At 49.4% G+C, this 27,335-nt stretch overlaps 1 protein-coding gene across 1 annotated transcript; it reads left to right on the forward strand.

Moving 5' to 3' along the window:
- The first annotated feature begins 4,154 nt into the window (after nt 1-4,154).
- Nucleotides 4,155-16,559, forward strand: TCF15 (transcription factor 15). The gene is made up of 2 exons (XM_005887952.2): nt 4,155-4,745; nt 9,675-16,559. Exons 1-2 carry the CDS (start codon nt 4,227-4,229, stop codon nt 9,747-9,749), a joined length of 594 nt encoding a protein of 197 aa, XP_005888014.2. The 5' UTR covers nt 4,155-4,226; the 3' UTR covers nt 9,750-16,559.
- Nucleotides 16,560-27,335: the final 10,776 nt, after the last annotated feature.

Consider the following 27,335-nt stretch of genomic DNA (forward strand, 5'->3'; position numbering starts at 1 on the left):
AAGGAGCCACAAAGGGGGCTCCACTGAGAAGCTCCACTGAACTTTGATAGAGCAGGAGAGCTGCCTGGTCAGACCCAAAGGAGTGGGCACTCCAAAAGAGGTGGTCAGACGGGTAAAGCTGGGGCTGCAGAGGAGCTGCAAGTGTTTCAGATGACTGAAGTTAGGGTGCCGTGGTCGGGAAGGCAGGGGCCATCTGTGGTCCTCTCAGCCTGGAAGACCCTCCTCCTCTAACCTGGCAGGCCTCAGCCCTCACACGCCCCTGGGATGCCTAAGCTGTGTGGTCGAGGAAGACTGAGCTGAGCTCCCCTGCTGGCCCCTGTAAGACGTTGTTGTTTAGTCGCTCAGTTGCGTCCTACTCTTTGTGACTCCATGGACTCTACCCGCCAGGCTCCTCTGTCCAGGAGATTTTCCAGGCAAGAATAGTGGAGTGGGTTACCATTTCCTTCTCCAGAGGATCTTCTTGACCCAGAGATAAAACCAGAGTCTCCTGCTTGGCAGGTGGATTCTTTACCACTCTGCCACCTTGGCAAGACCCGTTTTCCCTCTTGGAACTTCAGTTTCTTCACCTGTAATGTAGGAATAACAATACCTACCTCAGAAGGTTGTGATGGGCAAAGTACAAAATATAAAGTCCCTGCTGTAAGAAGCTTTCAGTAAGTCTCCTATATACAAACCTTCAAGTTGCAAACTTCCAAAGATGCAAACGTGCATTCCATCAACATCAGGTGTGAATGAAACTGCAGCTTGCCCTCCGTCTCCTATTGCTGACAATCCTTCAGCTCTACCGTCTCCCACCTCCTCTCCCTCCCGTAACTCTTCTTGCCATTCACTCGACACCAGCCTCTGTATGCCAGCTGCTGTACCGTACTACTGTACTTTTCAAGGTACTGTACTGTAAGATTAAAAATATTTTATTTATTTTTTTAAGTATGATTTGTGTGAAAATTATTATAAACCTATTAAAGTACAGTACTATATAGCCAACTGTGTTAGTCAGGTACCTCAGCTAACTTTGTTGGACTTATGAACAAATTGGACTTTTGAACACCCTCTAGGGCTGGAACTCATTCATAAGCAGGGGACTTATCTTCCTGATGAAGACAGACAGCTGGCAGACAAGTAAATATGTGGTGTGTTTGCTGCTGTATTCCCAGTACCCAGAATCACGCCTGACACAGAGTAGGTACTCAATTAATGTTTGTGGATGAATGAATAAATGAATGAGTGAAAGAAATGATAAATACTCTGGAAAAAAAATAAAACAGGGGAAGGGGAGAGGGAGAGCCAGAGAGGTGCTGGCGGGTAGGGAAGGCCTACCTGAGGAGATGATATTTGAGGGAAGATGGGGAGGAAGGAACGGAACTAGCATTGGGAATATTTGGGGACAGTTGGCGCCTGGCAGAAGTGTGCTCCAGGGATAGCAAGAAGCCCCATGTGGCTGGAGCAGGTTGAGGAACAGAAGAGGGGAGGGGCTGAAAGCCTAGTGTGGGTGGGCTGAGAATGTGGCAGGAGCCCCCTCCCCCTCCTAGGAAAAAGGCCTAAGAGAGTCCAAGCTGCTCAACGACTTCCTAGGGAGAATGCTCCTTGGCAGGGCCCAGCCCCTGACACGGCTAACGGCTAGCACCAACCACTGCTCTCGGGTGCTGTGCATTCCGTGTGCCAGGCCCCAGCTTTACTGGCATCAACTCGGGGAACAACCACCAAAAGCTCTAGGAATGTGGAGGTGGTAGTTTACTTGCTCAGTCCTGTCCAACTCTTGCCACCCCATGGACTCCTCCAGGTGAGAGTACTGGAGTGGGTAGCCATTTCCTTCTCCAGGGGATCTTCCTGACCCGGGGATCGAACCCAGATCTTCTGCAGTGCATGCAGATTCTTTACCGACTGAGCCATCAGGGAAGCCCTAGGAATAAGTACTATTATTACTCCTCCGTTTTCAAAGCAGGAAGCTGAGACTCCAAGAGGCAGCTAACCTTGGGCCGGAACTGGGTCTCTCTGATGCCAGGCCCTGGCTTGCACCGTCCACATTGTCCTGGAATTCTTTGTTTACAGCTTGCCTTCCCCTCTGGGCTGCAGAAGGCCTTGAGTCTCATTCATGGTTTTATTTTACTCCCAGGGTCCCCTGTGTCAAAACCTGCCTGAGGAGCGAATGAATGAATACGCCTTCCAAGGAAGCCCCCCTCCCCGCCTTCCGGGCCCAGTTCACGCCCTATTTGGCTCCTCCGGGTCGTGCTGGAAGGGGAGGGGGCTGGACAGAGGAATCTCAAGCTGCCTGAGGGTCCAGAGCAGAAGAGAGGGGGAGAAGGTGGGGGGGGAAGCGAAAGTGAAGGGAGCGGGAGCCCCTGTGAGGAGGCGCAGACAGGGAAGGAAATCTCCCGGTAATAATTCATCGGCTCAGGAAGCAGCAGCCTGGCCTGGGGCTGTGTGTGGGGCTGGCCCTGCAGGGAGGGGGCCGAGCAGACTCCTTCTCCTCCTCTCCAAAGCCCAGCCTGGCTGGGGTCATGGTCAAATGAGGTGGGAGAAAGCCAGGTGTGGGAACAGACCTTCCCGAAGACCCTAGGGCCTGAAGACTTCAGGGACTGCTCTCCCAGCGGCCAAGGAAAACCCTCCAGCTCCCCGCCTCTCCCCCATTCTGGCCTGGGTCTGGAGAGCCAGGAAAGCACAGCATGGCAGAGCTGAGAGGTATCGTCCAGAGAACTGATGCCCAGAAGGAAGATGGAGCCTAAACGTACCTAGAGCTCCTCTGACTTCACTCCCTGGGCTCTCTCTGCTTCACGGGCTGCCATGTGGGCCAAAGAGAAAGTTATTGTCAAGGCCAAGTGAATCCAGGTTAGGCCAGCCCCACAGAAGGGAGCTGGGAAAGGGACGTGAGCAACCTGGGGACCCCAGCAACCATCATCATTTCAGTAATTCTTCCCAGAGCCTCTGAGGAAAAGGACGTGTCAGAAATCTGGCTGAACAATCTAAGGTTTCCAGAAGGAAGGAAGGCAACAAGGGAAGATAGTTCCTCCCACCCACTCTCTCTGTAAGCGCCTGTGTTTTGAGGGGGTGGTGTTGGCACTTCAAGCAGAAGGAAAGGGGAGGGTGTGGATTGGGAGCCAGGGGGGCTGCAGCAGCCATACAGGATGGGACTGTGGAGAGTGAGGGAGAGAAGTTCTCCTTGTATTGGGGGTGGAGACAGAACAGGGGTGATCATGAAGACAAGCAGGCTAGGGCCAGTGCTCTCACTCACTCTGAAGGACAGAGCTCTCTTCTGTCAATCAGGGGCACTTCCCCACAACTTCAGCAGAGAACAGTAACCATCAGTAAAGCACTCAGCCTTGTGTCTGGCACAACCATTTTGGTGGTAGAACCTCAACCAAAACGCCAACTCTGTGAAAGCCGAGAATTCGTTTTGTTCACATTTCTCTTCTCACCTAAAACCATGCCTGGCACAGCCGGGACCCAGAAAGTATTTGTTGAATGAATAATGAATAAAGCTACTGGCGTTTGTGTGTTTCGTTTTCGTTTTCTCTCTCTCTCTCACCGCCTCTCCCTTCTAAGTTTGTTGTCAGGGACGTGACACCACTGAGTCCTTATTTGGAAAGATTATTAGTGTTTCTCCGATTGTTCTCCGTGGACACCACCATCCTGTAGAGAATGCAGATTCCTGGGTCTGCTGAATCAGATTGGGAGGAATCTGGGCATTTATCAAGTTAAAAGATCCCCCCTCCCTTATTTGACAACACGTGAGTTGTAGCATCAAAACAGCGGAATTTGAGGGCAGAAAAACCCGAGTTGGTTTCCCTGCAACCCTCTTTCCAAACAAGGAATTGAAGCCAAGAGAGAAGGGATCTGCTCGCAGTCTCCGGGCGGTCTAGGCTGAAGATGAGCCTGGATCTAGGTACAGTCCATCCCACCCTCGCCGACCCCCACGTTTACCCAGCTCGCCAGCGGGGACCTGGAGCCTTCAGGGCGGGCCACCAGCTCGCGGGCCGCTTTCAACCTGGGGGACGGGGGCGGTGGGCGCCTAGCCATTGGCCGGGCGGCGGCGGGAGCCTCCCCATTGGCCGGGGCGGTGCCCCCCCGCCCCGGCCGGGGCGGCCTCCGGACTGGCCCCTCCCTCGGCTATAAGGCTGCGGCCGGAGGGGCCGTGGGAGCGCGCGGGAGCGCACGGCGGGGCGCGGCAGACGCCAGGACGCTGCTCATCCAGGGGGACGCTGCTCATCCAGGGACGAGGCCGGGTGCCCATGGCGTTCGCACTGCTGCGCCCCGTTGGCGCGCACGTGCTGTACCCGGACGTGCGGCTGTTGAGCGAGGACGAGGAGAACCGGAGCGAGAGCGACGCCTCCGATCAGTCGTTCGGCTGCTGCGAGGGCCTGGAGGCGGCACGGCGCGGCCCGGGCCCCGGGGGCGGGCGGCGGGCGGCGGGCAGCGCGGGCCCGGTGGTGGTGGTGCGACAGCGCCAGGCGGCCAACGCGCGGGAGCGGGACCGCACGCAGAGCGTGAACACGGCCTTCACGGCGCTGCGCACGCTCATCCCCACCGAGCCGGTGGACCGCAAGCTGTCCAAGATCGAGACGCTGCGCCTGGCGTCCAGCTACATCGCACATCTGGCCAACGTGCTGCTGCTGGGCGACGCGGCCGACGACGGGCAGCCGTGCTTCCGAGCTGCGGGCAGTGCCAAGAGCGCGGTCTCCGCCGCCCCCGAAGGCGGCCGCCAGCCACGCTCCATCTGCACCTTCTGCCTCAGCAACCAGCGAAAGGGGGTGAGTGCGCGCCGCGCTCCAGCACTGCGCCCGTGGGGTCAGGAACTGGCCCCTTAGGTAGCAAGAGAGAGGCAGAGACCCCAGTGAAGAGAGAGGGGAAGCAACACCGAGTCGTCGGGGGTGCGGCCCTCCAAGCCCAGGGTTTGGTGTGGAGCACAGCAGTTCACAGTGTCCCCCAAACGCGGGGTGCAGAGAAGCCCGGCGCTCAGGCGTGCTTTAGAGGATGGAGATTGCTCCTCCAGGGACACTCCCTCCAACTAGAGGTCTGCTGGGAAGAGCGCTTGGGGAGATCATAACAAAGGCATCGTTTATTGGGCTCTACCTACGTAGGGGCGCCTTCGTGGTCTTTCTTTTTACCTTCGCAGGACCCCATCAGGCAGGTAGCTTTGCTGGTTTCATCACTGATGAGGATCTGAGGCTCAGGGGTGCCCTCATCACCCAGCTCGGAAGCCAGAATGCAGGCTCCGGGTCTGCTGGGTGTGTGTGACCTGAACTGCCCTTTTTGTTAAAGATTTGTCCTGCATCCCGAGACTGACCCAGGGACAGGGGGCTAGAAGAAAAGGGGACGCACACCCCCAGTCAAGAGCCCGAGGTACCCAGCTCATGAGCAGTAAGCATGAATGAGGGGGTCCCCTGAGGATACCCACCCCTTAAAGAGATGCAGTGTCCAGGAAAAGCACTGTTGAGTCATTGGGGCAGAGCTTGAGGTAGGCTTCTGTGGTCTGCCCTAGGTAAGGATGGGTACCAGGCTGGTAGGGACTGGGTAAGGGTGAGCAGCTGCAGAGGTCGCTGAGGGGCACTTGTGGCGGAAAGCTGGTTCATCTCTGCACCAGTCCCAGGGAGCCTGCTTTACCCCTAGCCTTTCCCTTTCTGGCCTGGGCTTTTCTTAGTGTAAGGAGTCTTGTCTGTGTGACAGCTTTGCATCCCAACAGCTTCCATTTGCAGCTGCAGAAACTGAGGCTGAGAGAGTCCCTGACCGGCCCATGGCCTTTTGGAAAGTGACAGGGCATTGGGGGCACAGGGAACTCTGCTCAGAATTCTGTAATAACTTAAATGGGAAAAGAATTTGAAAAATGATCGTTGTTCTTCAGTCGCTCAGTTGTGTCCGACTCTTTTCTACCCAACGGACTGCAGTGCGCCAGGCTTCCTTGTCCTTCACCAGCTCCCAGAGTTTGCTCAAGTTCATGTCCGTTGAGTTGTTGATGCCAACTGACCATCTCATCCTCTGTCATCCCCTTCTCCTAAAAAAGGATAGATACATGTATATGTATAACTGAATCACTTTGCTGTACACTTGAAGCTAACACAACGTTGTTGATTAACTCTAACATAAAATAAAAAATTTTTTAAAAAGCATGGGGGATTGGAGCCAGGCCTCTGGGTCCCCCAGTCTTTGGTTCTCAAAGCTGCCCCAGCTCCTCTCTTCACTCTGTTTGAGGAAAGCCCCTGTGTCCTAGCCTCAGACCACCCCCTTCCAGCTCATCAGACTCCCGCCCTGGCCTCTCACCCTGATGGCTGCCTCTGTTTCCCTAAGTCAGTCTTGGTAGGCTCAGACTTGAACTCTCTCCAGGGTCCCTGTTACTCCCAGCTGTGGGCCCTTGTCTGTGCTCCAGGCTGGACTGAGAAGCTAGGGTGGGCCTGCGGGCAATCCAGCCCACGCTGTGAAGGGCTGACTGGGCCCTCAGCGATATTCCCTGACTGCCTTTCACCCATTCACTCAGTTCAGCAAACCTCAGCTACCTGACAGCTGCTTTCCGTTGGCTCTGAGAACATTCCCAGAGAAGCAGGTTGTAGGTGCCGATGTACTGCAGTCAGAAACTCCCAGTGTGGTGTCAGGGCAGGGCTGGAGGTGAAAAGAGGGATGCTATGGTCTGATGGGGGTGCACAGAGGGACTGTCAGGGCCAGAGGAAGCCCCTGGCCCAGGGGCTAAGTCCCTGATGATGTTGGAGGATGGAGGCGGGCAGGTTGAAGGGTAGGGGAAGGTGTTCTAGGAGCAAGACACAGCTAGAGCTGGCGTCAGAAACCATGACCTAAAGAAGGGAAGACCTTGAAAGTGGCACCACACAAAGAGGAGGCGAAGACAGGCCAGTGACAGCAGTGTCGGCAGTCTTGATGAGCACTGATCTCTCGTGCTAACCGCCCTCCGTGTGTTACCATTAAAATCCCCCAGCAGGGACTTCCCTGGAGGTCCAGTGGTTAAGATTCTGAGTTTCCAATGCAGGAAACACAGGTTCCATCCCTGGTCGGGGAACTAAGATCCCACATGTTGCATGGTGCAGAAAAAAAAAAAAAGATAAAAACCCTCAATAGCTGGGGAAGAAGGTGCTCTGGTTATCCCTACCTGTTTAGAAATAGCATCACTGGTTCAGAGACACTGCCCATGAAGAAGCCAGGATTCAAACTCAGGCCTGCTCGATTGGGAAATAGGAAAGGTTAGTGTGGGAAGGCCTGGTAACAGCAGGTAGCCTGGGGGCTTCTCTGCTGGTCTCACGGCCTCGCCTGGATCTGGCTCCTTCCCTGGGATCTGTCTACAGGACCTAGAACCCAGCCAAATTTGGCTATAGAAGCCATGCTCTCAAGTCCACAGACTCCTCTGGGAGTAGGCAGAAGGGGCGATCCTGGCCGGCTCTGGCTCCTCAAAGACTTGAGGATTCAACTGGAAGAAAACTGGCTGTCTTGGGGAGACCATGGGAGCCTTCTGGAGAGCTCTAAAGCCCTGGACCCTATCCCTTCACTCCGAGCTACCGCCTTGCCCCAAGCTGGCTGGTCAGGGGTTGGGGTCACCATGGAGATAGCTCCCTGCCGCATCTTGTTTAAGGAGGGTTAGGTGTGGCCCTCTGTGGTAGAAATAGCAAGGGGAGGTAGGGGGTTCTTTTCTCTGCCCTGTTTTCCCTTTTGTCACCTGAGGGTAGGGGTCACATAAGATCATCTTGTAAAGCCTTCCCCACTTGGGGTACCAGCCCAGGAGTCGTGGAGCAAGGAGATGCCATCATCAGGTGATGCTGATGCTAATACTTGTGAATGTTCGTTGAACACTTGCTATGTTCCTGACTCTGCTAAGGGCTTTACCTGTGTTAATGTGTATAATCCTCATGGTAACTACACGTGGGGAAACCAAGGCTCCATTAGCTGAAGTCACTTGCCCGAGGTCTGACAGGTAGTCCAAGATAGAGCTGGGGTTGAAGCCCAGGTCTGCTTTGCTCTAACCACCTACTAACTACAGTGCTTCCCAGAGCCCTTGGCACTCAGGGGCAAAGGGACAAAGAATCTGGGGCCTAGTCAAGGCCTCTTCTAAATGTGTTTGGCAGTTTATAAGCCTCTTTTGCAGCTGCACTTGCGTTTGATTGCACCCCTGTGGGGGCAAGTAGAATCATTTTGTCCCCATTTCATAGATGGAGAGATTGAGGTTCAGGGAGGTGAACAGTCTCAGCATTCTCAGGGGAATGCCAGTCTCACGATGACTGCCAGATGTGGGGTAGAGGCAGCTCTCCTGACCCTGAAAAGGTGGGAAGCTGGTTTTCTATGCTCCAACCTCAACCCGACCCCCACCCCCACCTCCATCCGCCCTTCTCAGCCACGGCTGCCAGAGTTTGTCTGAGAAGCCCAAGCCCCAGGCTCTGCTGGGACTGTGGCCTCAGCCCTCAAAATAGCCTTGCCTGTGAATGAACACGCTGTCCCTGGGCCCAGAGAGCCTCAAGGGAGGCTGGGCTCGCATCTGGATGGATCTGCCCCAACCTGGGCCCAGGAGTGGAGGGGGGCAGGGGGCAGAGCTCCCAGATGGTCAGCTATTTCTCTAGATGGCTGAGAAAAAGGCTGGTCCCGTCATCCCCTAGTCAGGCTCAGGAATGAGCGTTTACAGTGGGATTTCAGACCCCACCATGTCCTGGAAACCAGACAGACTGTGGACAACATGGATTTTCTAGCCCAGCCCTTTTTACCAACTGGCTGGGTGCCTCTGAGCCATTCATGCAGTGCTGGAGGACGCAAAAGAAGGGGTGCTCTGATGTCTGTGACTTCGCTGGTTTACAGTGAGGCTGAAACCCTGGAGTCAGACTTCAGAATAGCGGGGAGAGACTGTCCCTGCCGCGTGAGGGAAACAGGTGGCCTCCAGGCCTGCCACCATTAGCTCATCTTCCAGTGGACACCCCTGATCCAATCAGCATTGGTTGGTAACTGCTCCATGCCAGTTCCCAGGCTGGAACTGGGGCTACAGAGTGAAGGACTTTCCCCAGCCACCCCACTGAGTTCCCAGCCTGATGGGAGAACAGAGAGATCCCATATTCCCCTTCTGGGTTTTATCCTGGCCCCAGAAAGGCAAGGACTGCCAGGCAATTGCAGGAACAGAGAAATCTTCCTAGGACAGGACCGGAGTGCATATTCCTGGGAACACCTTGAATGAAGGCAGGGAGGCCAGAATTCCAGAATCTACTTTTGAGGCTGATGAGGAGGCCACTGAGTCCCCAGCCCGGGCAGTAGGAGAACCACTGTGGAATGTGTTATGCCCTTGAGTGTAAAATTGTATGACTTGACCTATATTGGATTTTTTTAAGCAACAGATTACATGGCAAAGAAATGAAAAAGGTAAAAAAGTATACAGAGTTTTTTAAAAAGCCTCCCTCCCATCCTGTCTCCTTATCACACTCTTCTTCTCTGAGGAAACCATTAGCAGTTTCCCATGTACCCTTCTCTCTGGACATCTCAGCACACAGGAGCACGCACTCAGTCCTTGATCTTGTCTTTAAATGATGTTATTGCAGCATCATCCCCTGTTAGTCCATATAGTGTCTTCTGCGTTCTGCTTCATGAACTTGATTGTGTGGCTAAGTGATGTGTTTATCAAGTCCCCTATTGCTGGGCACAGAGATTAGTTCCAGTGTTCAAGGGGAGCCAGTTGAACCCCCTAATACCTCTTTTTTCCCTTCCTACAGGGAAGCCGTCGTGACCTGGGGGGCAGCTGCTTGAAGGTGAGGGGGGTAGCCCCACTCCGAGTGCCACGGAGATGAGCCTGGATCCCTGTTTCATTTGCTCCAAGCAGGACCCTGAGAAGAAGGCCAGAGGCCAGCCACTGGGTGAAAAGGGGAGAAGACCCCAGGAGCCAAACCTGGGTCCCTTCTTTGTGTAGGGACCAGAGGACAATGACCTGGGCCCACGTCCCTCAGAGCAGGCCCCCGGGACATCTCCGCCCCACCCTGGAGAGCCGTGAGGACCCATCCAGCCGGCCCCAGCCCTGGCTGGTCAGAGACAAGGCAGATCTTTTGGAAAAACATAGACTGTTGGTGACAGGATGTGTGCGTGTCTACGGATGAGTGTGGGTGTATGTGTGAGAGAGAGAATTGATGGGTTTAAAATAAAAGGTATTTTTAAGTAAAAGATGTTCCCAGCTGCAGAAGGGAGGGGCCTAGGGACATCAGAGGTCAGAGGTGGCGCTTCTCCTGGACCTTGGAAGAGACACAGGTGTCACAGGGGCCGCCCTGTGCCCTGGAGGGGGTGGGGCTGAAGGAAGATAGGGGTCTTCCTCTCCAGAAATCGAGAGAACCAGTCTTTCATCGCTGTCTTCTTGAACAACTGTTGGGTATCTGGTGTGGCTGGTAAAAGAAAAATCTTAATTTTATTTATTTTTGAATGAGGCATGTATTCATCCATGTGGTTCACGATTCAAAAGGTACAGAGGGGTATGTGGTAAAAAAAAGCCTCCCTCCCTCCTGTCCTCCGGCCACAGCTCTCCCGCCGCAGACAGGCTCAGCCACTGGCTTTGTGTGACTTCTCTATTGTGTGTGAATAACCAAGCAAATACAGGAATACTCACGTATGCTTTCTTCCACCCTTTACACAGACAGTAGCCCCTTGTTACCTTCTTTCTTCTCCGTGCATTTTTTTTTTTCCTCTTAATCTAGTTTGGCTCTTATCCCAAGTCAGTACATAAAGGTAAAGGGTTCTCTTCCTTTCTGTAGTAGCTGTTTGTTCCATCTTATGAACGTACCATACTTTAATCCATCCCTTATCCATGTCTTTACAAACAGGGTTGGGAAGGCATGTGGTTTTCCACATGTGCAAATGAGTGTGTGCTAACAGAGGGTACTCTTACCCATGTTGTAACTGAGATGATTTGAAGAAATAATGACACCCAAAGGCGCATGGCTGGAGCATGGCAGGTTAATGATGTGAGGTCTGTCCACCTGTAAAGCCCAAAGTGAGCTCCTTCCCCTGCCCTGGAGATGCCCCAGTCGGGGTGCCAGCCCCTGTGACCCTTGTTATCCTCCCAGCAGCCCTGGGATATGGTGTTTCCCCATCTCACAGGTCCAGCCGAGAGGGTGATGGGAACGGCTGGTGAGTGCAGCCATTCTTGGCTCTCTCTGTGGGGCTCTGTCCCTGTGGGTCCAGGATCAGAGAAGCTGGGGAAGCTGGAGGCACGGAACAAGGAGAAGGGCCAGGAGAGACGGCAGAGCCAGGCAGCCACGCTTTCCTCCAGGTACTTTCGTATGCCTATTTTTAAATTTATTTTTTTTTAACAGACACTTTTTACCAGCTGAAGCCTGGCTCCAGATTCCATGCTGTACCCACTCTGTCACACCCTGTATTTGGCCCTCAGTCAGAGCCTGAAATGGGGCTGCCCATTTTGCAGATCAGCAAACAGTCCCCCTCTGGGAGCTAATTAGGAAAGCACATTGTACATCCCACACCTACTCAGGTCCAGGCAGCCCCTGGCAAAGCCACGGGAAAAGGACTGTGACCTTGTCAATGGCAGGAAACCTGGGAGTGAGGACAGAGCAGATAGTTGGATGCTCCGGGCTAGCGGCCCACTTCTGCCACCAGATTTGCTGGGCGACCCCAGAGAAGGTGCGTGACCCCTCCCAGTCTCCCTAGCCTAATCCCTAACCAGCAAGAACAGCTGAGACAGAATAATAACTATTTGTTTTGCCTTGTTAAATAGTTTTTATTATGCCATTTATGCATTGGGTAAACAAAGCCAGTTGTATCCAGTAGATGCAGTGAAAAGTATGTACCTCCCTCAGGCTCCTCCGCAAAGGCAACTGCTATTAGCAGTTTCCTGTGTGTCCTTCCAGAAATGCTCTTTACTGATTACTGGTTCTGAAAAAGTATTTATAGATGTCTCTGCTTATGTATTCATTGTATGTGTATATATATATATACACATACTCAAATACTGCAGGATCTTAGAAATATCACCCATCCCAAAGACAACCACTGTTAACACTATAATAATCCTGCAGAGTTTTTGTAAAACACATACGCTTAAATAATCATTTACAACATACTAAGTTAAAACTTTTATCAAAGTGTAACATAAGTGCGGGACGGTCCATGTGCCATTAAGTATACTTTCACAGGCTGAGCATACCTGCGCACCCAGCATGCAGAGCAAGAAATGCGATTAGCATCATCCTAGGAGCCCCTCACGCACACCTCCTCGAACGGGGTTGCTGCCATTGTATTCCCCTTGAGATAGACAATGCACTTACAGAGCTCACACTTCAGAAGACACAGAGTAAACCGACGAGTCTCCTCTCCCAGCCACTCGCTTCCGGTTCTCAGAGGCAATTCTGTTAACCAGAGCTTAGGGATTCTTATAGAAATAGTCTTTGTAGATACAGGCATATCACATGTATCTTGTTTTTCCACATGAGAGGTGACATTTCACACACTGATATGCACTTGCGTGTTTTTTTTTCCCTAAACAATACATCTTGGACACGCTTCAGTGTTGAAAGAGCTGCTTCATGCTTTTTTGCTGCCTCATGCTTTTCTGCAGCTGCATAGTGCTCCATTCTGCACATTTTGTTGCTGTTGTCTTCCCTGGGCCTCATTCCTGGGTAGTGGACGGTTAACATCTTGGGGCCCATGTAAGCTACAAGGCCAGCACAACACACCTGACTTGGGAGAGGCACGGCTGTGGACCAGTATCTCTGGGAGCCGCTTGCCAAACATCCCTGCCCCCAACACACACGCTTTCTGCCTTTAGGATGGGACAGCCCAGCCATTCCATGTTGCCTGAGTGAGGGCTTACTCAGGGCTAGAGGAGTTAAAGGAGTTCAGGGAGGAGAAACCCAGGGCTGAGGCAGGTGGGATGAGCAACTTCATCCAGGCCACCTGGGACCCTGAAGGGGACACCTAAATATCAGTTCGCACCCTCCACCCAAACCTTCTTAGCCACAAGGAGCATCAGCACAAGAAGGATCTCAGAGTGCATCGTTTCATCATGAGAAGTTGAGCCCATACAGATGAAGCAAACTGCCCGAGGTCCCCTAGCTAGTCCCTGGCTCTGCTGAGCCACTAGGAGCCCAAGTCTTCCTGCCTGCCATTCAGGACGCTCTTCTCTAATTCCTCAGTTGCAAGTTGGAAAGCCTCAGAGGCCACCCACGGCAATGGAGAAACAGAGAGGGACAGCAAAGGGCCAGAGCTGCACAGCTTTTGGAGCTGAGAATGCAAACTCCCTCTGTCTAGCTCAGGGCTCCTCCACCACTTTTAGTTCCCCTCAGTGGCCCAGACCACTTCCATTTTATGATGCTCCCATTAGATTTAAAAAAATAAACACACTACACAATGGAATCCCCCAAACTCTAGCATATTCAGCAAGTTAACTTATTAAGCAACCATATACAATCACAAGAATGATGAATTATCATGAGAACTTAGAAGATTTACAAAATCATCAGTCTATAGGACACACATGTAAGGTTGACCATCTTTGTTCAACCCGTCTGCATCTCTTGCTATTGTATATTTTACATCCTGTGGGCTTTATATCTAAAGTCTAGACAGGGACAGCAAGATGCCATGTGCCCCTGGCCTGAGTCCTGTCCTACCGGGGGTTGATGCTATAGAGGATGTTACTGGGCAGTTGACAAAACTGGAGTAAGAACAACAGATTAAGGTATCCTATCAGTGTCACACTTGGGGCTTCCCAGATGGCTCAGTGGTAAAGAATCTGCTTGCCAGTGTAGGAGACACAGGAGACTCAGGTTCAACACCTGGGTTGGGGAGATCCCCTTGAGAAGGACACAGCAACCCACTCCAGTGCCTGGAAAATCCCACAGACATAGGAGCTTGGTGGGCTGTAGTCTATGGGGTTATAGAGTCAGACACAACTTAGCAACGGAGCATGCACACATATATCAACATTACATTTACTGAATTTGATAACAGTATGGTGATGTAAGAGGGTATTCTGGTGCTTCAGAAACACACTCTGAAGTATTATGGAGTAGAATAACATGATGTAGGTGATATACTATCAAATGGAATAGAAAAAAGTAACTGCAAGAGTGAGAGCAAGACAAAGCAAATGTGGCAAACTGTTAAAACTTGGTGAATCCAGGTAGAGGGTATATTGGAGTTCTTTGCACTCCTTCCATTACTTCTCTGCATGTTTGTAAATAACTCCAGAGCAAAAAGTTAAAACAGAGCTGAGATCTTGGCCCTCTAGGAGGTAAGGCCTGCCAATGGTCTCTTGGCCAGCTCTGACCTGCCCTGCTCCAGCTGCCCCAGCAGAGACAGAAAAACCCCCAGTGGACCCAGGCATTTCTGCCCATGACTCTCAGGCCCCTGTGCCCTTCAGGAGGCTAAGGTGGTCCCAACCCCAGAGGCTCCTGCCACCATGATTTATATCCCTGTGAGCTTCAGCAGCTGTGAGCACGGGTCCCGCCAGGCAGCCTGCTGGGGGGGCCCGGCGTTTGCTTACCAGCGTGTCTAATCCAGACCAGACTTGTAGGCCCCACGAGCCTGGGACTGGGCTCCCGGGGGGACCAGGGTCAGAGGGTAGGCCACTAGGGCCTAGAAACCAAGGAGATCCTAAGGTTGAACTGGTTGGAAGACAGGAGACCTGGCCTGGTCTACCTTGGCCGCTATTCCTGTATGACCTAGGGTGGGTGTCTGCCTCTCTCTAGGCCTTGGTTTTCCTCGTTTTAGCACAGCCTGCACAAATTAGACCGGAAGGGCTATATGAACTAGGACAGACTGGCCCTGTGGAGGGAAGACTGATAAAATTTAGGAGCTGGTGTTTTCTGAATGCCCAGATCCTCTAGACTTGGAAAAGTGCCTGACTTTTTCTAAGGTCCCACTAGGTGTCAGGTCTTCGTCTACACACTTTACGTAAGTTAATGTAACCTACCCAACAAGTTATGGCTCCATTTTATAGATGCGGGAACTGAGGCACAGGGAACATGCCCACCTTTACATGGCCCCTGGCAAGCAAATGGATTTGAACCAGGTGTTCTGGCTGCAGAGCCTCACTGAACTCTCGCCACTGGCCCACACGGCCTCACTAGGTATGTGCCCAGTCCTGTAAGGGCCTGGACTGAACCTGAGCTTGCAGAACAAGATCGAAAAGGTCATTCTGGCCAGAGAGCAAGACAGATGTGGTGTCTGCTCTCATGGAGGCCAAGGTCTATCAGAAAAACAGGCTGTGAGCAAAGAAAGAGTAAAAATATGATTGGTGCTTCCAAGGTCTGTGGGGGTGTGTGAATGAGAAAGAATAGAGGAAACATAAGGATGATGCCTCGGAGGCAAGAAAAGACTTTGCCGAGCGTGCAGAGGTCCTGCAAAGTGGTTCAGGCCACCCCTGCATGAGATGCAGTGCTTGGGGCTCTTGCGGGTCCCTGGACCTCCCCTGAACATAACTTGATAATCCCTGACACGTCTCCTCTGGGCACCCAGAGCTGCTCTGCAAAGTACTCAGAGCAAGGCGAGCCTCTGTGGACCGAGGAGAAAAGCATGGGGGAGCTCACGGAGCACCAGGTCCGCGCCGGGCATGGTGTGAACCCATAATTTGTCGACTTCTTCCAACCGCAAGAGGCAGGGGCTGTTAGCATCTTCATGGTCACTCGGCCACTGAAGGACCAGGATTTGGACCCAGGCATGAAGAGTCCCTGGAGGAGGGCATGGCAACCCACTCCAGAATTCTTGCCTGGAGAATCCCGTGGACAGAGGAGCCTGGTGAGCTACAGCCCATAGGATTGCACAGAGTCAGACACGACTGAAGAGACAGCGTACACGCAGAGTGCAGAGCCACCCCTTCATCTTCCTCCTCTGCTGTCCGTGCACTCAGTGTCGAGGTTCCGAGGCAGGAGGCAACTCTCCAGGCCCCTGAGCTGGGCCAGAGCCCCTGCTCACAACACCTCTGGATTCCACCATCATGCGGCAGCATCCCAGGGCTTCACATGGTGCCAGCACCTAATGGGTGCTTAGCAGAGACCTGCTGAAGGACCAAGAAATTGGGCTTCCAGAACAAGACAGAAAAGTTCATCCCTCTGAGTCTGGGTCTTCTCCCCTGCCTGGAGTCCAGCCCTCACTGAGGGAACCAGAGTCTCAGAATCAGAGTCTCATATCCACCCTGCAAGGCAAGTGTGACCCATTTCACAGATGGAGACTATAAAGGAGCAGTGGCTGACCCGAGGTTACATAATGAGGAGCACAGTGAGACCTCAAACCCAGCTCTGCAGTTCATCCCATCTGTAGAAACCCACGCCTGGAAGCTCAGAAGATACTGGCAACGGGCCTTTAGCCAGAGAGGAGAGAGGGATGGGCCCAGAGCTTAGGGAAGAGAGGAGGCGCTGACCAGCTGGGAACTCCGTGGGAATGAATCTTGCCCCCAACCCCACCCCACCCCAGTGCATCCCCCCAGGCAGCAGCCAGGGCAGCGGGAGGAAGGGGTCAGGGAGATGGGTCTCAGATTCCCAAGGAGCACGCCCCCTCCTGTCCCCTGTGGGGTGGTTTTGAAGCCACCCAGTCGGCGGCGCTGGGCCTGTCTGCAGCTCACCCAGCCTTCTCTCTTCTCCTTCGAAGCAGCCTCCCCCTCCTCCCCACCCCTCACCTACCTTCCCCTGCCTCCCTCTCTCCTCTCAGCCCAGGCCCACCACCTCCCCCACCCCAGGCTCTCAGAAAGCCCTGGAAAGGCTGCTTTCTTTGAGACAGGAAGGTGTCCTCAAGTCTCAGGAAGGAAAAACAGTCAAGCTGAACCCACCAAGACCGTCTCCAAGGGGCCGGGGCTGGCACGAGGCCAGGACTGACATCACCTGGGAACTGCCACGGCCCGCAGCTGCAACACGCCTCCTGGGGGGACGAGCTTTGGCTATTTAAAAAAATAATAATAATAAAAATAAAAAAAACATTTCCAGTCTGATGTTTTCAAATGTGCTTTTTATAGTGGGCCCTGGGGCGTGGGTGTTTTGGTGTCCACCCACCCCCCTCCGCTTTTTCCTCACGTCCTGACTTTCACACTACACAATGCAATCTTTGACCAATTCCAGCTAATTCCCGGGGATGCTGGGTGGGACCTCCTTCCAGTCTCTGATCCCCTCAGATTATCTTTTATGTATCTGAATACATTTAATTTTAACTTTCAAAATATGTATCAATAATACATGCCCATGGGGACTTCCCTGAGTGTCCTGTTGTTAAAACTTCACCTTCCAATGCAGGGAATGCTGGTTGAAGAGCTAAGATCCTGTAAGCCTCGTGCCAAAAAACCAAAACATAAAAAACAGAAGCAATATTGTAATACATTCAATAAAGAGTTTTTAAATGGTCCACGTAAATAATAAAAATAATAATAATAATATTTGCCCATGTTACCAAATTCAAAAGTTGCCTGAGAGCATGAGATGAAATAAGTCTTTCCACCACTGCCTATCACCTCCTGTCTGCCCATTGCAGCAAGTCCTCTTTTATTTTATTCAACAAAATCTCCTCTAGTACTTATTACGTGCCAGGCAATTTTCTAAACAATTATCTAGTATTAACTCATTTAATCTTTATAAAAATTATATGAAGTAGGGTTTCCATTGTCTATATTATTGTGAATATTGCCAGATATTCTATCCATATAGAAACAAATCTAGATCTGTACTCTTACCCTCAACTCCCTTTCTAAAACAGAAGCTTATTATATACCCTCGTCTGCACTTGCCTTCATTTACTTAAAAATGTATCTTAGAATCATTTCAGATCGGTGCTGAAAGAGATTCCTCATTCATCTTTACAGCTGCATGGTGTTCCCTTCTATGGAAGAATTACCATAAAATAATCTGTCCATTCTTGGTGAACATTGAGGATATTTCAAATTTTTTCTCTTATGAATAATGCTGCAATGAATTGCCCAAGTGATCCTTCCAAAGCATAACTTGGAATTCATCAGTCCAATATTCAAAAATTCCCCACCTTTCTCTTGTATGCAGAAGAACATCTTGAACATAGTGGTTATCAAGAACCCCTCTGAGACTCTGATGACAGCAATCAGCCTGCTGTCTGAAAACCGCTCACGAACAACTGAGCTTCATATAAAGTTCAGAGACTCCCGGAAACCCCACCATGGGCCCAATAATGCTACTAAAACCTCCCCTGGCTGTGTGATGTGCCCATAACTTTGAACTGGACACTCTGAACTGTCAGCTCTGCTGCCAGCTCCGCTCCCATCTCCACTGCTTCTAGGTTTCAGGGCTATGGAGAAATTGCTTAATCTCACCAAGCCTCAGTTTTCCCATCTCTAAAATGGTTCTAATTATAGTAGGTTCCTCCTAAGACTGTGAAAAAGAAATTAGATCCAGACTCTAAAGTATTTAGCTTGGCACGTAGCACATCCTTAAACCAAGTTAGCTCTTGTTGTTTCTGCAAGATACATTCCAAACTCATTCATTTATTCAACAAATATTTATTGAGAACATACTATGGGCAGAGAACTAGGGCGTTCCAGGAGGTGAAGAGAGGTAGAGGTTTGGAAAAAATCAAACCAAACCAAGCAGTCATGAGTGACAGGGTCCTCTGGACTGCTGGTGGAAGAGGCGGGGGAACACAGAAGAGGAGGCAGCTAAGGTGGCCTGGGGTAGGGATAGTCATGGAAGTCTCTTCAGACAGTGGTGCTGGGTTGACTCTTAAAGGATCATGGGGGAGATTCTCTAGGTAAAAAGGGACCTGTGTAAAGGAGAGGGTACATGCACCAGCCTTGAGGAGAGAGCCTAAGGCAGCAGGGGGACCCCCTGGAAGGCTCAGAGTAGCCAAGGTGTTGGGGGTGAACGTGAGGGGAGAAGAGACTGGAGAGCTGGACAGGGCTGAACTGGAAAGTGGGAAGACATGGCTCTCATCTAGGGAAGGACTGGTCACGAGTGCAGGTAGAAAAAGCCTCCAGTAGACATGGTGGAGGCCCTATTAGCAGGAGGCCTGAAGGCTGGTTGGAGGCTGCTTGTGTCATCCGTGTTAAAAAATGATAAATTAGGTAGTGATCATGAAGGTAGGCAGAAGAGGGCAGCAGCCCAGGAGAGATATTCAGAAAGCAGAGGTGAGATAACAGGCCTGATTAAGAGACAGTGCTGGAGAGAGGGGGAAAGTTGAATAGAAAGGGCCAACTCCTGCCCCTTCTCCTGCCCACACTTGCAAGGGTTCCCATCACTCTTACAACCAAATCCAAAGTTCTCTCCCTGTGCTTCTGCCCGCCATGTGGCCTCATCTTCCTCCCTCCCTGTCCCCCTTGCTCTCTGCCTTCCCTCCTTGCCCTCTCGACCCCAGGCACACCAGCTTGCTAGCAATTCTCACAACACACCAGGCACACTCCAGCCTCCTGGTTTTTGTTTGTGCAGTTCCCTCTGCCTAGACTGCTCTTCTTCCATGTATCCTCAAGGCTCACTAATTCCTGTTTTTCATATCTTTGCTCAAATGTCACTTCCTCAAGGAGGTCTGTCTTGACTACCATCACTACAATAGCGCTCCTCCACCCATCTATTTGTTTAATTCTGATAAAATAGACATAACATAAATTTCACCATTTTAACCATTTTTTATGTACAATTCAGTGACATTAAGTACTTTCACCATGTACACCATCACTGCCATCTGTTTTCACAACATTTCATAATCCCAAACAGCTCTCCACCAATCTCCATCCACTTTGTCCTAGTTTTTCTTTGTAAGTTATTACTACCTGACATTATGATACTTACTTATCAATTTATCAGGTTTATTGTCCATCTGTGTAGAATGGAAGCTACAAGATAGCATGGCCTTTGGCTGTGTTGTTCACTGTTGCCTCACCAGCCCTTCAACAGTACCTGGTATGTAGATATTGTTCACTTGGTAAGTTGTGTCTAACTCTTTGCAACTCCATGGACTGCAGCATGCCAGCCTTCCCTGTCCTTCACCATCTCCCAGAGTTTGCTCAAACTCATGTCCATTGAGTCGATGATGCCACTCAACCATCTCATCCTCTGTCACCCCCTCCTCCTCCTGCCCTCAGTCTTTCCCAGCATTAGGGTCTTTTCCAGTGAGTCAGTTCTTTGCATTTGATGGCCAAAGTATTGGAGCTTCAGCTTCAGCATCAGTCCTTCCAGTGAATAGTCAGGGTTTACTTCCTTTACGATTGACTGGTTTGATCTCCCTGCTGTTCAAGGGACTCTCAAGAGTCCTCTCCAGCACCACAGTTCAAAAGCACCACTTCTTCAGTGCTCAGTCTTCTATGGTCCAACTCTCACAACCATACATGGCACATAATAGGTGCTCATTAAATGGTTTATTGATGCTTTTGAAGTTTGATGTGGTGTTGGAGAAAACTCTTGAGAGTCCCTTGGACAGTAAGGTGATCAAACCAGTCAATCCTAAAGGAAATCAACCCTGAATATTCACTGGAAGGACTGATGCTAAAGCTGAGGCTCCAATACTTTGGCCACCTGATGTGAAAAGCTGACTCATTAGAAAAGACCCTGATGCTGGGAAGGATTGAGGACAAGAGGAGAAGCGGATGACAGATGAGACAGTTAGATGGCATCAATGACTCAGTGGACATGAGTTTGAGCAAACTCTGGGAGATGCTGAAGGACAGGGAACCCTGGCATGCTGCAGTCCATGGGGTCACAAAAAGTCGGATGCAACTGAGCAGCTGAACAACAAAATGGCTGTGGGTAAATTAACTTCTCTTCCAGAGAAGGAAGATACAGGCAGAGAAGTAGACAATTTCTGCAAAATTCAAGAACATTCCTTCTTGTCAGCCCCTCTCCCACCACTTCTCTAGCCCCCCTCCTCTCTCCAGCCACAATGGCTATGTGGTCCCAGCACTGTTCTACTGCCTGAGCTGCTCCCCTTACTGGAAAGATCGTTCCTTCCTCATGCATCAAAATCCTCTTCCGTTTTTCAAAACCCTGTTCAATCCCACCTCCACAAGAAAGGATTCCAGACAAATTTTCATCACTCCAACCTCTCTCTCTTTCGAACCTAATCCTATGACCATCTCTGAAGTGGGTGTACGGTTTGCCTTACCTGAGCTACAAAACCAAGAATGGGAGGAGGGGTGGTTTTCCCAAAAGAAATGGCTACTGGGGCAGACAAAAGTCCCAGATATCAGTAGTGATGGATGTAACAGCTATGTCTCTGTTGGAGCACTGGCCACACTGCCACCAGGAACTTAAGTTATTTTTGTCTTCCCCTTGAATCTGTGAGTGCCCTTGGGGCAAGGTCTAAACCCAGGGTCTAGCACTTGGACTCTGCTTGAGGGACACCACTGTGCTTCCCTCCTCTCCTTCACAACCCAAGCCCTCTTTACATTCAGTCTGTGTTTTGGCCATCTTTGGAAAGACCCTGACCCTGGCTACCGCAGTGGCCGCGAGAGTATGCGTGACTCCTGACCCTGCCCTATCCCTCTGGCACAGCATATCCCCACCACAAGGGGATCAGGAGGTCCAAGTCTCAGTCCGTGTCATCTACGTGACTTTAGAAAAGTCCCTTCCCCTTGACAAGCCTCAGAGGTCCTTTCTGTTCCACAGGGGCTGGCAAGGCATTTGACCTAAGAGGCATTTCCTCCCTCTCAGCTCATCATGTCCCTCTTTTCAATTTTTTCCATGTCTGGGTACCACCTGTGCCATCAGTTACATAATATTTTTTTTCTTTAAATGAATCCTCTTTTAAAAACATAAATATATTCATTTCAAAAGGGAACTTTAGATCCCTCCATAAATGGAAAACCAGTATCTCATGCCATAAATAGAAGGTAACCATAAAAATAAGTACAATGAAAACAAAACAATGTCATTAAATTCTTGCCAGATCCAGCTGCCTGCCGAAGGCTTGGAGGTGGAGGCCTGCTCTCTGTTAAAAAGGGAAGTAAGTGTTAAGAGAGGTGTTAAAAACACACCAGCATTCAACAGAGACTTTCTCCTCAACAACAAGTTGAAGGAAAATGGGAAAGGGAGGAAAATTCCACTCTGGGCTCAGTTGTTCTTAGGTTGGGAGTGGCTCCACCTGGCAGCAGCTCAGGTGGGACCTGTCCCACTCCACCCACTCTTAGGAAGCCGTTTTTCCTGTGGAGGGGCCGAGCCTCCCCTGCACACAGGCCAGGGTGGAGAGGGTCAGAGCCCCATCCAGGATGGAGCTTGAGTTCAGAGCTCTGGTTCTTGTACATGGACAGAGGAGTTTCCACCTGTTCAGTCCCACTACTCTCACCAAGCATGGCCTGGGGGTCAAAGATGTAGTTTTCATTTGCATAAATTTGAATGAAGAATCTCTGGAAAATCAGAAATGAATAAAAGTGGTGGGAAGGAGACAGACTGGGAATGAGACTCTTCACAGGATCCGATTTTATACTTTTTGAACTGTGTGACTATATCACCCACTCAGATTTTAACAAATATTTATTAGGCCCTGTTATGTAAGCAGACTTTGTGTTAGGCTCTGAGTTCATTCATTCATTCATTCACTCTTTTATAACTGCGCTTCTGCCCCTGGTCCCTTTGCTATTCCTCAGATACACCAGAGTCTTTTCTACCCCGTGGTCTTAGCACATCCTGTCCACTCTGCTTGGGATGCTAGCTTCTTCTCATTCGTCAGGCTTCATCTTAGGAAGCCCTTGTAAAACTGCATTATTTAAAGCAGAGATTAGCAAACAATGGCCCATATTCCAAATCTGGCCCACGATTTGTTTTTATAAATAAAGTTTTATTGGAACACAGCCGTATACATTTATTTACATATTGTCTATGGTTGCTTTCCCATTATAATTCAGAGCTAAGAACTGTAACAGAGACTAGATGTGGCTCAAAGCCTAAATATTTACTGTTTGGTCCCTTACAGAAAAAGGTTTGCTGACTCCTTATCTAAAGTAATCTTTCCCCTCTTCCCAAGTTTTATTTTTCTTTTTAATTAAAGTATAGTTGATTTACAATGTTGTGTTAATTTAGAAAGAACTCAGTTGTACATTGTGCACATTCATTTTCATATTCTTTTCCATATGGTTTATCGCAGGATATTGAATATCGTTCCCTGTGCTCTACAGCAGGACTTTGCTGTCCCCAGTTCATCTTGATTGTGTTACTGCATTGATTTATTTCACACACTTAGAACAGTGTATAATTATCCTGGTTGTTTGGCATGTGTGAGTGTATATAACTGTTAGTTGTCTCAAAGAAAATTTAGAGACAAAAGCAGTTAGAAAGCAAACAAAAATTTACCTGACAAGAAGTTTTACAAGAGGGTCCAAGTTTTAGAATGATAAATCACTGAATAAAAAATATAACAGAGGGGCTTTCCTGGTGGCTCAGTGGTAAAGAATCTGCCTGTTAATGCAGGAGATGTAGGTTCAGTCCCTAGTCTGGAAAGATTCCCACATGGCATGGGACAACAAAGGCCTGTGCCACAACTACCGAGTCTATGCTCCAGACCCGGGAGTCACAGCTACCGAAGAATGAACACGCTAGAGCCTGTGCTCCACTGCAAGAGAAGCAGCTGCAACGAGACGCCCTTGCACCACAACTACAGAGAAGCACCTGCTCTCCACAACTAGAGAAAAGCCTGTGCAGCAACAAAGACGACAGATACGATACAACAGATACTTGTATAAACAAAATAAAAATGCAACAGATACGTCAAGGGAAAAAAATTACCAAGGATTAGTTTCTCCAAGTTAGAAAAAATTATTTTCTCACCTGATTATTATATCTGCAAAGGTAATCACTTATTTTTGGACATAGTTTTGCAGAAGTAAGAAATAAAATTGTTTTTGTTAAAGAGGTGGAAATTCACAGGAAAGCCTCAAAGCCTTGCTTGCTTGGGGATTTAGAACCAGACAGAAGAGCCCTGGTTTTTCTCAGGCTATAAAGTGTTTTTATAATCTGATCTGACTATTAGACAAAAATGGCAGAGACTTGGTTTGGCTTCCCAAAACTTTCTGTTCCCTAGCCCACTGCCCCACTATAAGAACTTAAGGGAACATTTAACATTCTTCTCCCTGAGGGAGATATTGTGTCTGTATGGTTTACCTCTGTATTACTAGTACCTAGTACGGATTTGACTCATATTAAGGAAAATTGTGAACGACTTCAAGATGGCAAAATGCAAAACAAAACAAGAACCACAAAGATCACCAGCTGTCCTATAGAATCTTGTCCCTAGTCTTCGCCTCATTTTGGGTTAACTGATTCTATGGTAGTATATCCCTTTCCCTTTCTTTGAGCTATGGCGCATCTCTATGTAAGTTGTAACAAGACTGGTAGTGACACAAATAATTCTTGCTCATCGGGAAGCAAGTTTTATCTGCTGGAGGTATAATCAATTCCCCCACCCTGCTCCCCATCCCTCTTAGAAGAAAATAGTTTTGCATCTTAACAAATTAATTTCAGCATATATATGCTTTGGCTTCTCCTTTGATGTAGTTTTTAACACCTTATTGTTTCTCTTATTAAGTAATCATTTAAATAAAAACTTTGACACGTGTTCATTTTATGTTTGAACAAGGAGCATGATTTTTCTTCTGAAAAATTTATTTTTAATATATATAAATAAGCTCCCTTGTTAAATATTTGTATAATGAATGCTGGAATGAAACGTGATTGTGCTCTCATAGCATTCTGTACTTGTTTAGCCACTAAGTCATGTTTGACTCTTTTGCTTGCCAGCCTCCTCTGTCCATGGCAAGAAAACTGCAGTGGGTTACCATTTCCTTCTCCAGGGGATCTTCCCAACCAAGGATCGAACCCATGTCTCCTGCATTGGCAGAAGGATTCTTTACCACTGAGCCACCAGGGAAGCCACTGTACTGATTTAATAATCTAATTAACTTTGTAGCACTGATTTAATAATTTAATAATTGTAGTTATTTGTGTATTCATTTGTGTATTATCTGTCTCTCCTCACTGTACACTCCATGGGGCAAGGACTTCAACTTGTTCACCACTGTGTTCCCCAGAGACTAACAGAGTGGCTAGCACCGACAGAGTAGATGATTATATACACATATATACATACGCATGTGTCTGTGTATATGTATATATACACTTGCATAAGAGATAGTTAGATAGATAGATAGATAGAATGGGGTTATGTGCTTCCCAGTTTAGAATAGACCTGGAGTCTTTAAAGCTCCCAGTACAAGATGGAATCCTTCCAAATTTCTGAGATAAACTGAATAAATAAAAGGGGAAAGGAAGGAAGGAAAGGAGGGAGGGAGAGCAGGAGGGAGGTAAGGAGGGAGGGAGGAAACCAGTGCTGGTTCTCTGATAGGAACAGGACAGGCTAGTGGCATTCAAGATGCACCTCATGCCCCCCACTTAAATTCAGGCACCATCTGGCCTCACTGATAAGGTAGCAGAAGCCAAGATGCTCTGTGGACTGCTGAGCATGTTATTGCAGAAGATCTGTGATTACTGCACGGTCCCTTCTGCCTCCAACTCTGCCTCCTCCTTCCAAGATCTTCTCTGCCCCTTCACCCAATCCAGTCCTCCCGTAAGTCACCTTCCTGAGTCCCTCCACTATTGCTGGCTTCCTCCCAGATGCCCAGCCTGAACTGTAGTCCTCTCCATTTGATTATCAGCAGGCAAAAGCCCTCTAACCCACTTGTTCTGATTCCATCATATCATCAAAACTCTATCCGAGGTCTGAGAGAGCTTCCTTCTTAAGTCTGAGCTAGAAGCTGCCAGGGATATCAGGGTGATGTAACATAGCCTCCTGCCCCTTGGGGACCCTGCAGTCTAGTGGGAGAGACCATATCTGTCCCTACCAGAGTCTTCACACCATGAAGAATACTGGTGCTCACACAAAGGGTCCTCATTTGTGACAGAGACCACTGCTGGCCCTCATACCCATTTTCCCCTTCTTGTACAGAAATAAAACCTCTGATCTTTAGCTGGACACCTAGCCACACAAAATAGACTCTATTTCCCAGCTTCTCCCTTGCAGCTAGTTCTAGCCATGTGACTAAATTCTGACCAATGGTACACAGAGTACCCTGCATGTCTTCCAAGTCATGACTGCCCCTTTCCTTCCCCGAACCCCACCCCTGCTGGCTGGCCATGGTGTAGACACGGAGGAGCTATCTGAGACCATAAGGAGCCAGGCAACACCTTAGGGATGGCAGAGCTACAAACTAAGAGAAGCCTGGGACCCCAACTTTATCAAGCTAGTCCTGAGTTATTATGTCCAGGCCTGAAACAAAGAAAATACTTTCTTCTTTATGCTATCATTACTTAGGATTTGCGTTAGAACAACCGAGTGTATATGCTTTATATTCCAATTGGTCACCAATTTTCTTTGCAAAAGAATTCAATCAAGGACTTCCCTCATGGCCCAATGGTTAAGAATCTGCCTGCCAAGGAAAGGGGCATGGGTTCAATCCCTGGTCCAGGAAGATTCCACATGCCACAGGGCAGCTAAGCCCATGTACCACAACTACTGAAGCCTGAACGCTCTAGAGCCTGAGCCCTGCAGCAAGAGAGTAGCCCTTACTAGCCGTAACTAGAGAAAAGCGCACGGGCAGCAGCAAAGACCCAGTGCAGCCAAAAACAAATAAATAAAATTTTAAAAGATAAAGACTGACCTTGTCCTAAGCTATCAGTCACATTTAAAAAAATAATAATAACAAAATTTTTTAAGAATTCAAGCAAAAACAAATATTTATTATCTACTATGTGTCAGACACAGTTTAAAAGTCTGGTGATACAGAGATAATCTCCAATGTGATGGAGCACATGTTTTAGTACATGAGTGACTTTGTCTAAGTCATGTATGATTCTCCTCTTCCCACTTCCCCAACTCCTTCCCTACTCACCCCCGATGCTCAGTGACCAGCACAACCATACACCATGCCTAAAGGACCATGAGAGAGAGGAAGTGGAGTGGGAAAGACATGGAATTTGTAGCCACATGAACTAGATTTAAATCCTAGCATTAACTTCTCTTATTCTTACCCTTGTTCTTAGCCCTGCTTGAACTGAGTCTTTTGTTTTGCACTGAAGATTTGGGTTACATAGAGTCGGAAACAACTGAAGTGACTTAGCAGCAGCAGCAGTGGGGGAAAAAAGGGCCTCTCTGTTGGCTCAGATGGTAAAGAATCCGCATGCAATGTGGGAGACCTGGGTTCAATCACTAGTTTGGGAAGACTCCCTGGAGGAGGGCATGGCAACCCACTCCAGTATTCTTGCCTAGAGAATCCCCGCAGACAGAGGAGCCTGGTGAGCTACAGTTCATATGGTCGCAAAGAGTCTGACATGACTGAGTAACTAAGCAAAGCACATTAACTTCTCTGGAGAAGACTCTTGAGAGTCCCTTGGACTGCAAGGAGATCAAACCAGTCAATCCTAAAGGAAATCAACCTTGAATATTCATCG

Source organism: Bos mutus, chromosome 13 (genome assembly GCF_027580195.1).
Source record: "Bos mutus isolate GX-2022 chromosome 13, NWIPB_WYAK_1.1, whole genome shotgun sequence".
In the NCBI taxonomy this organism is placed as follows: Eukaryota; Metazoa; Chordata; class Mammalia; order Artiodactyla; family Bovidae; genus Bos; species Bos mutus.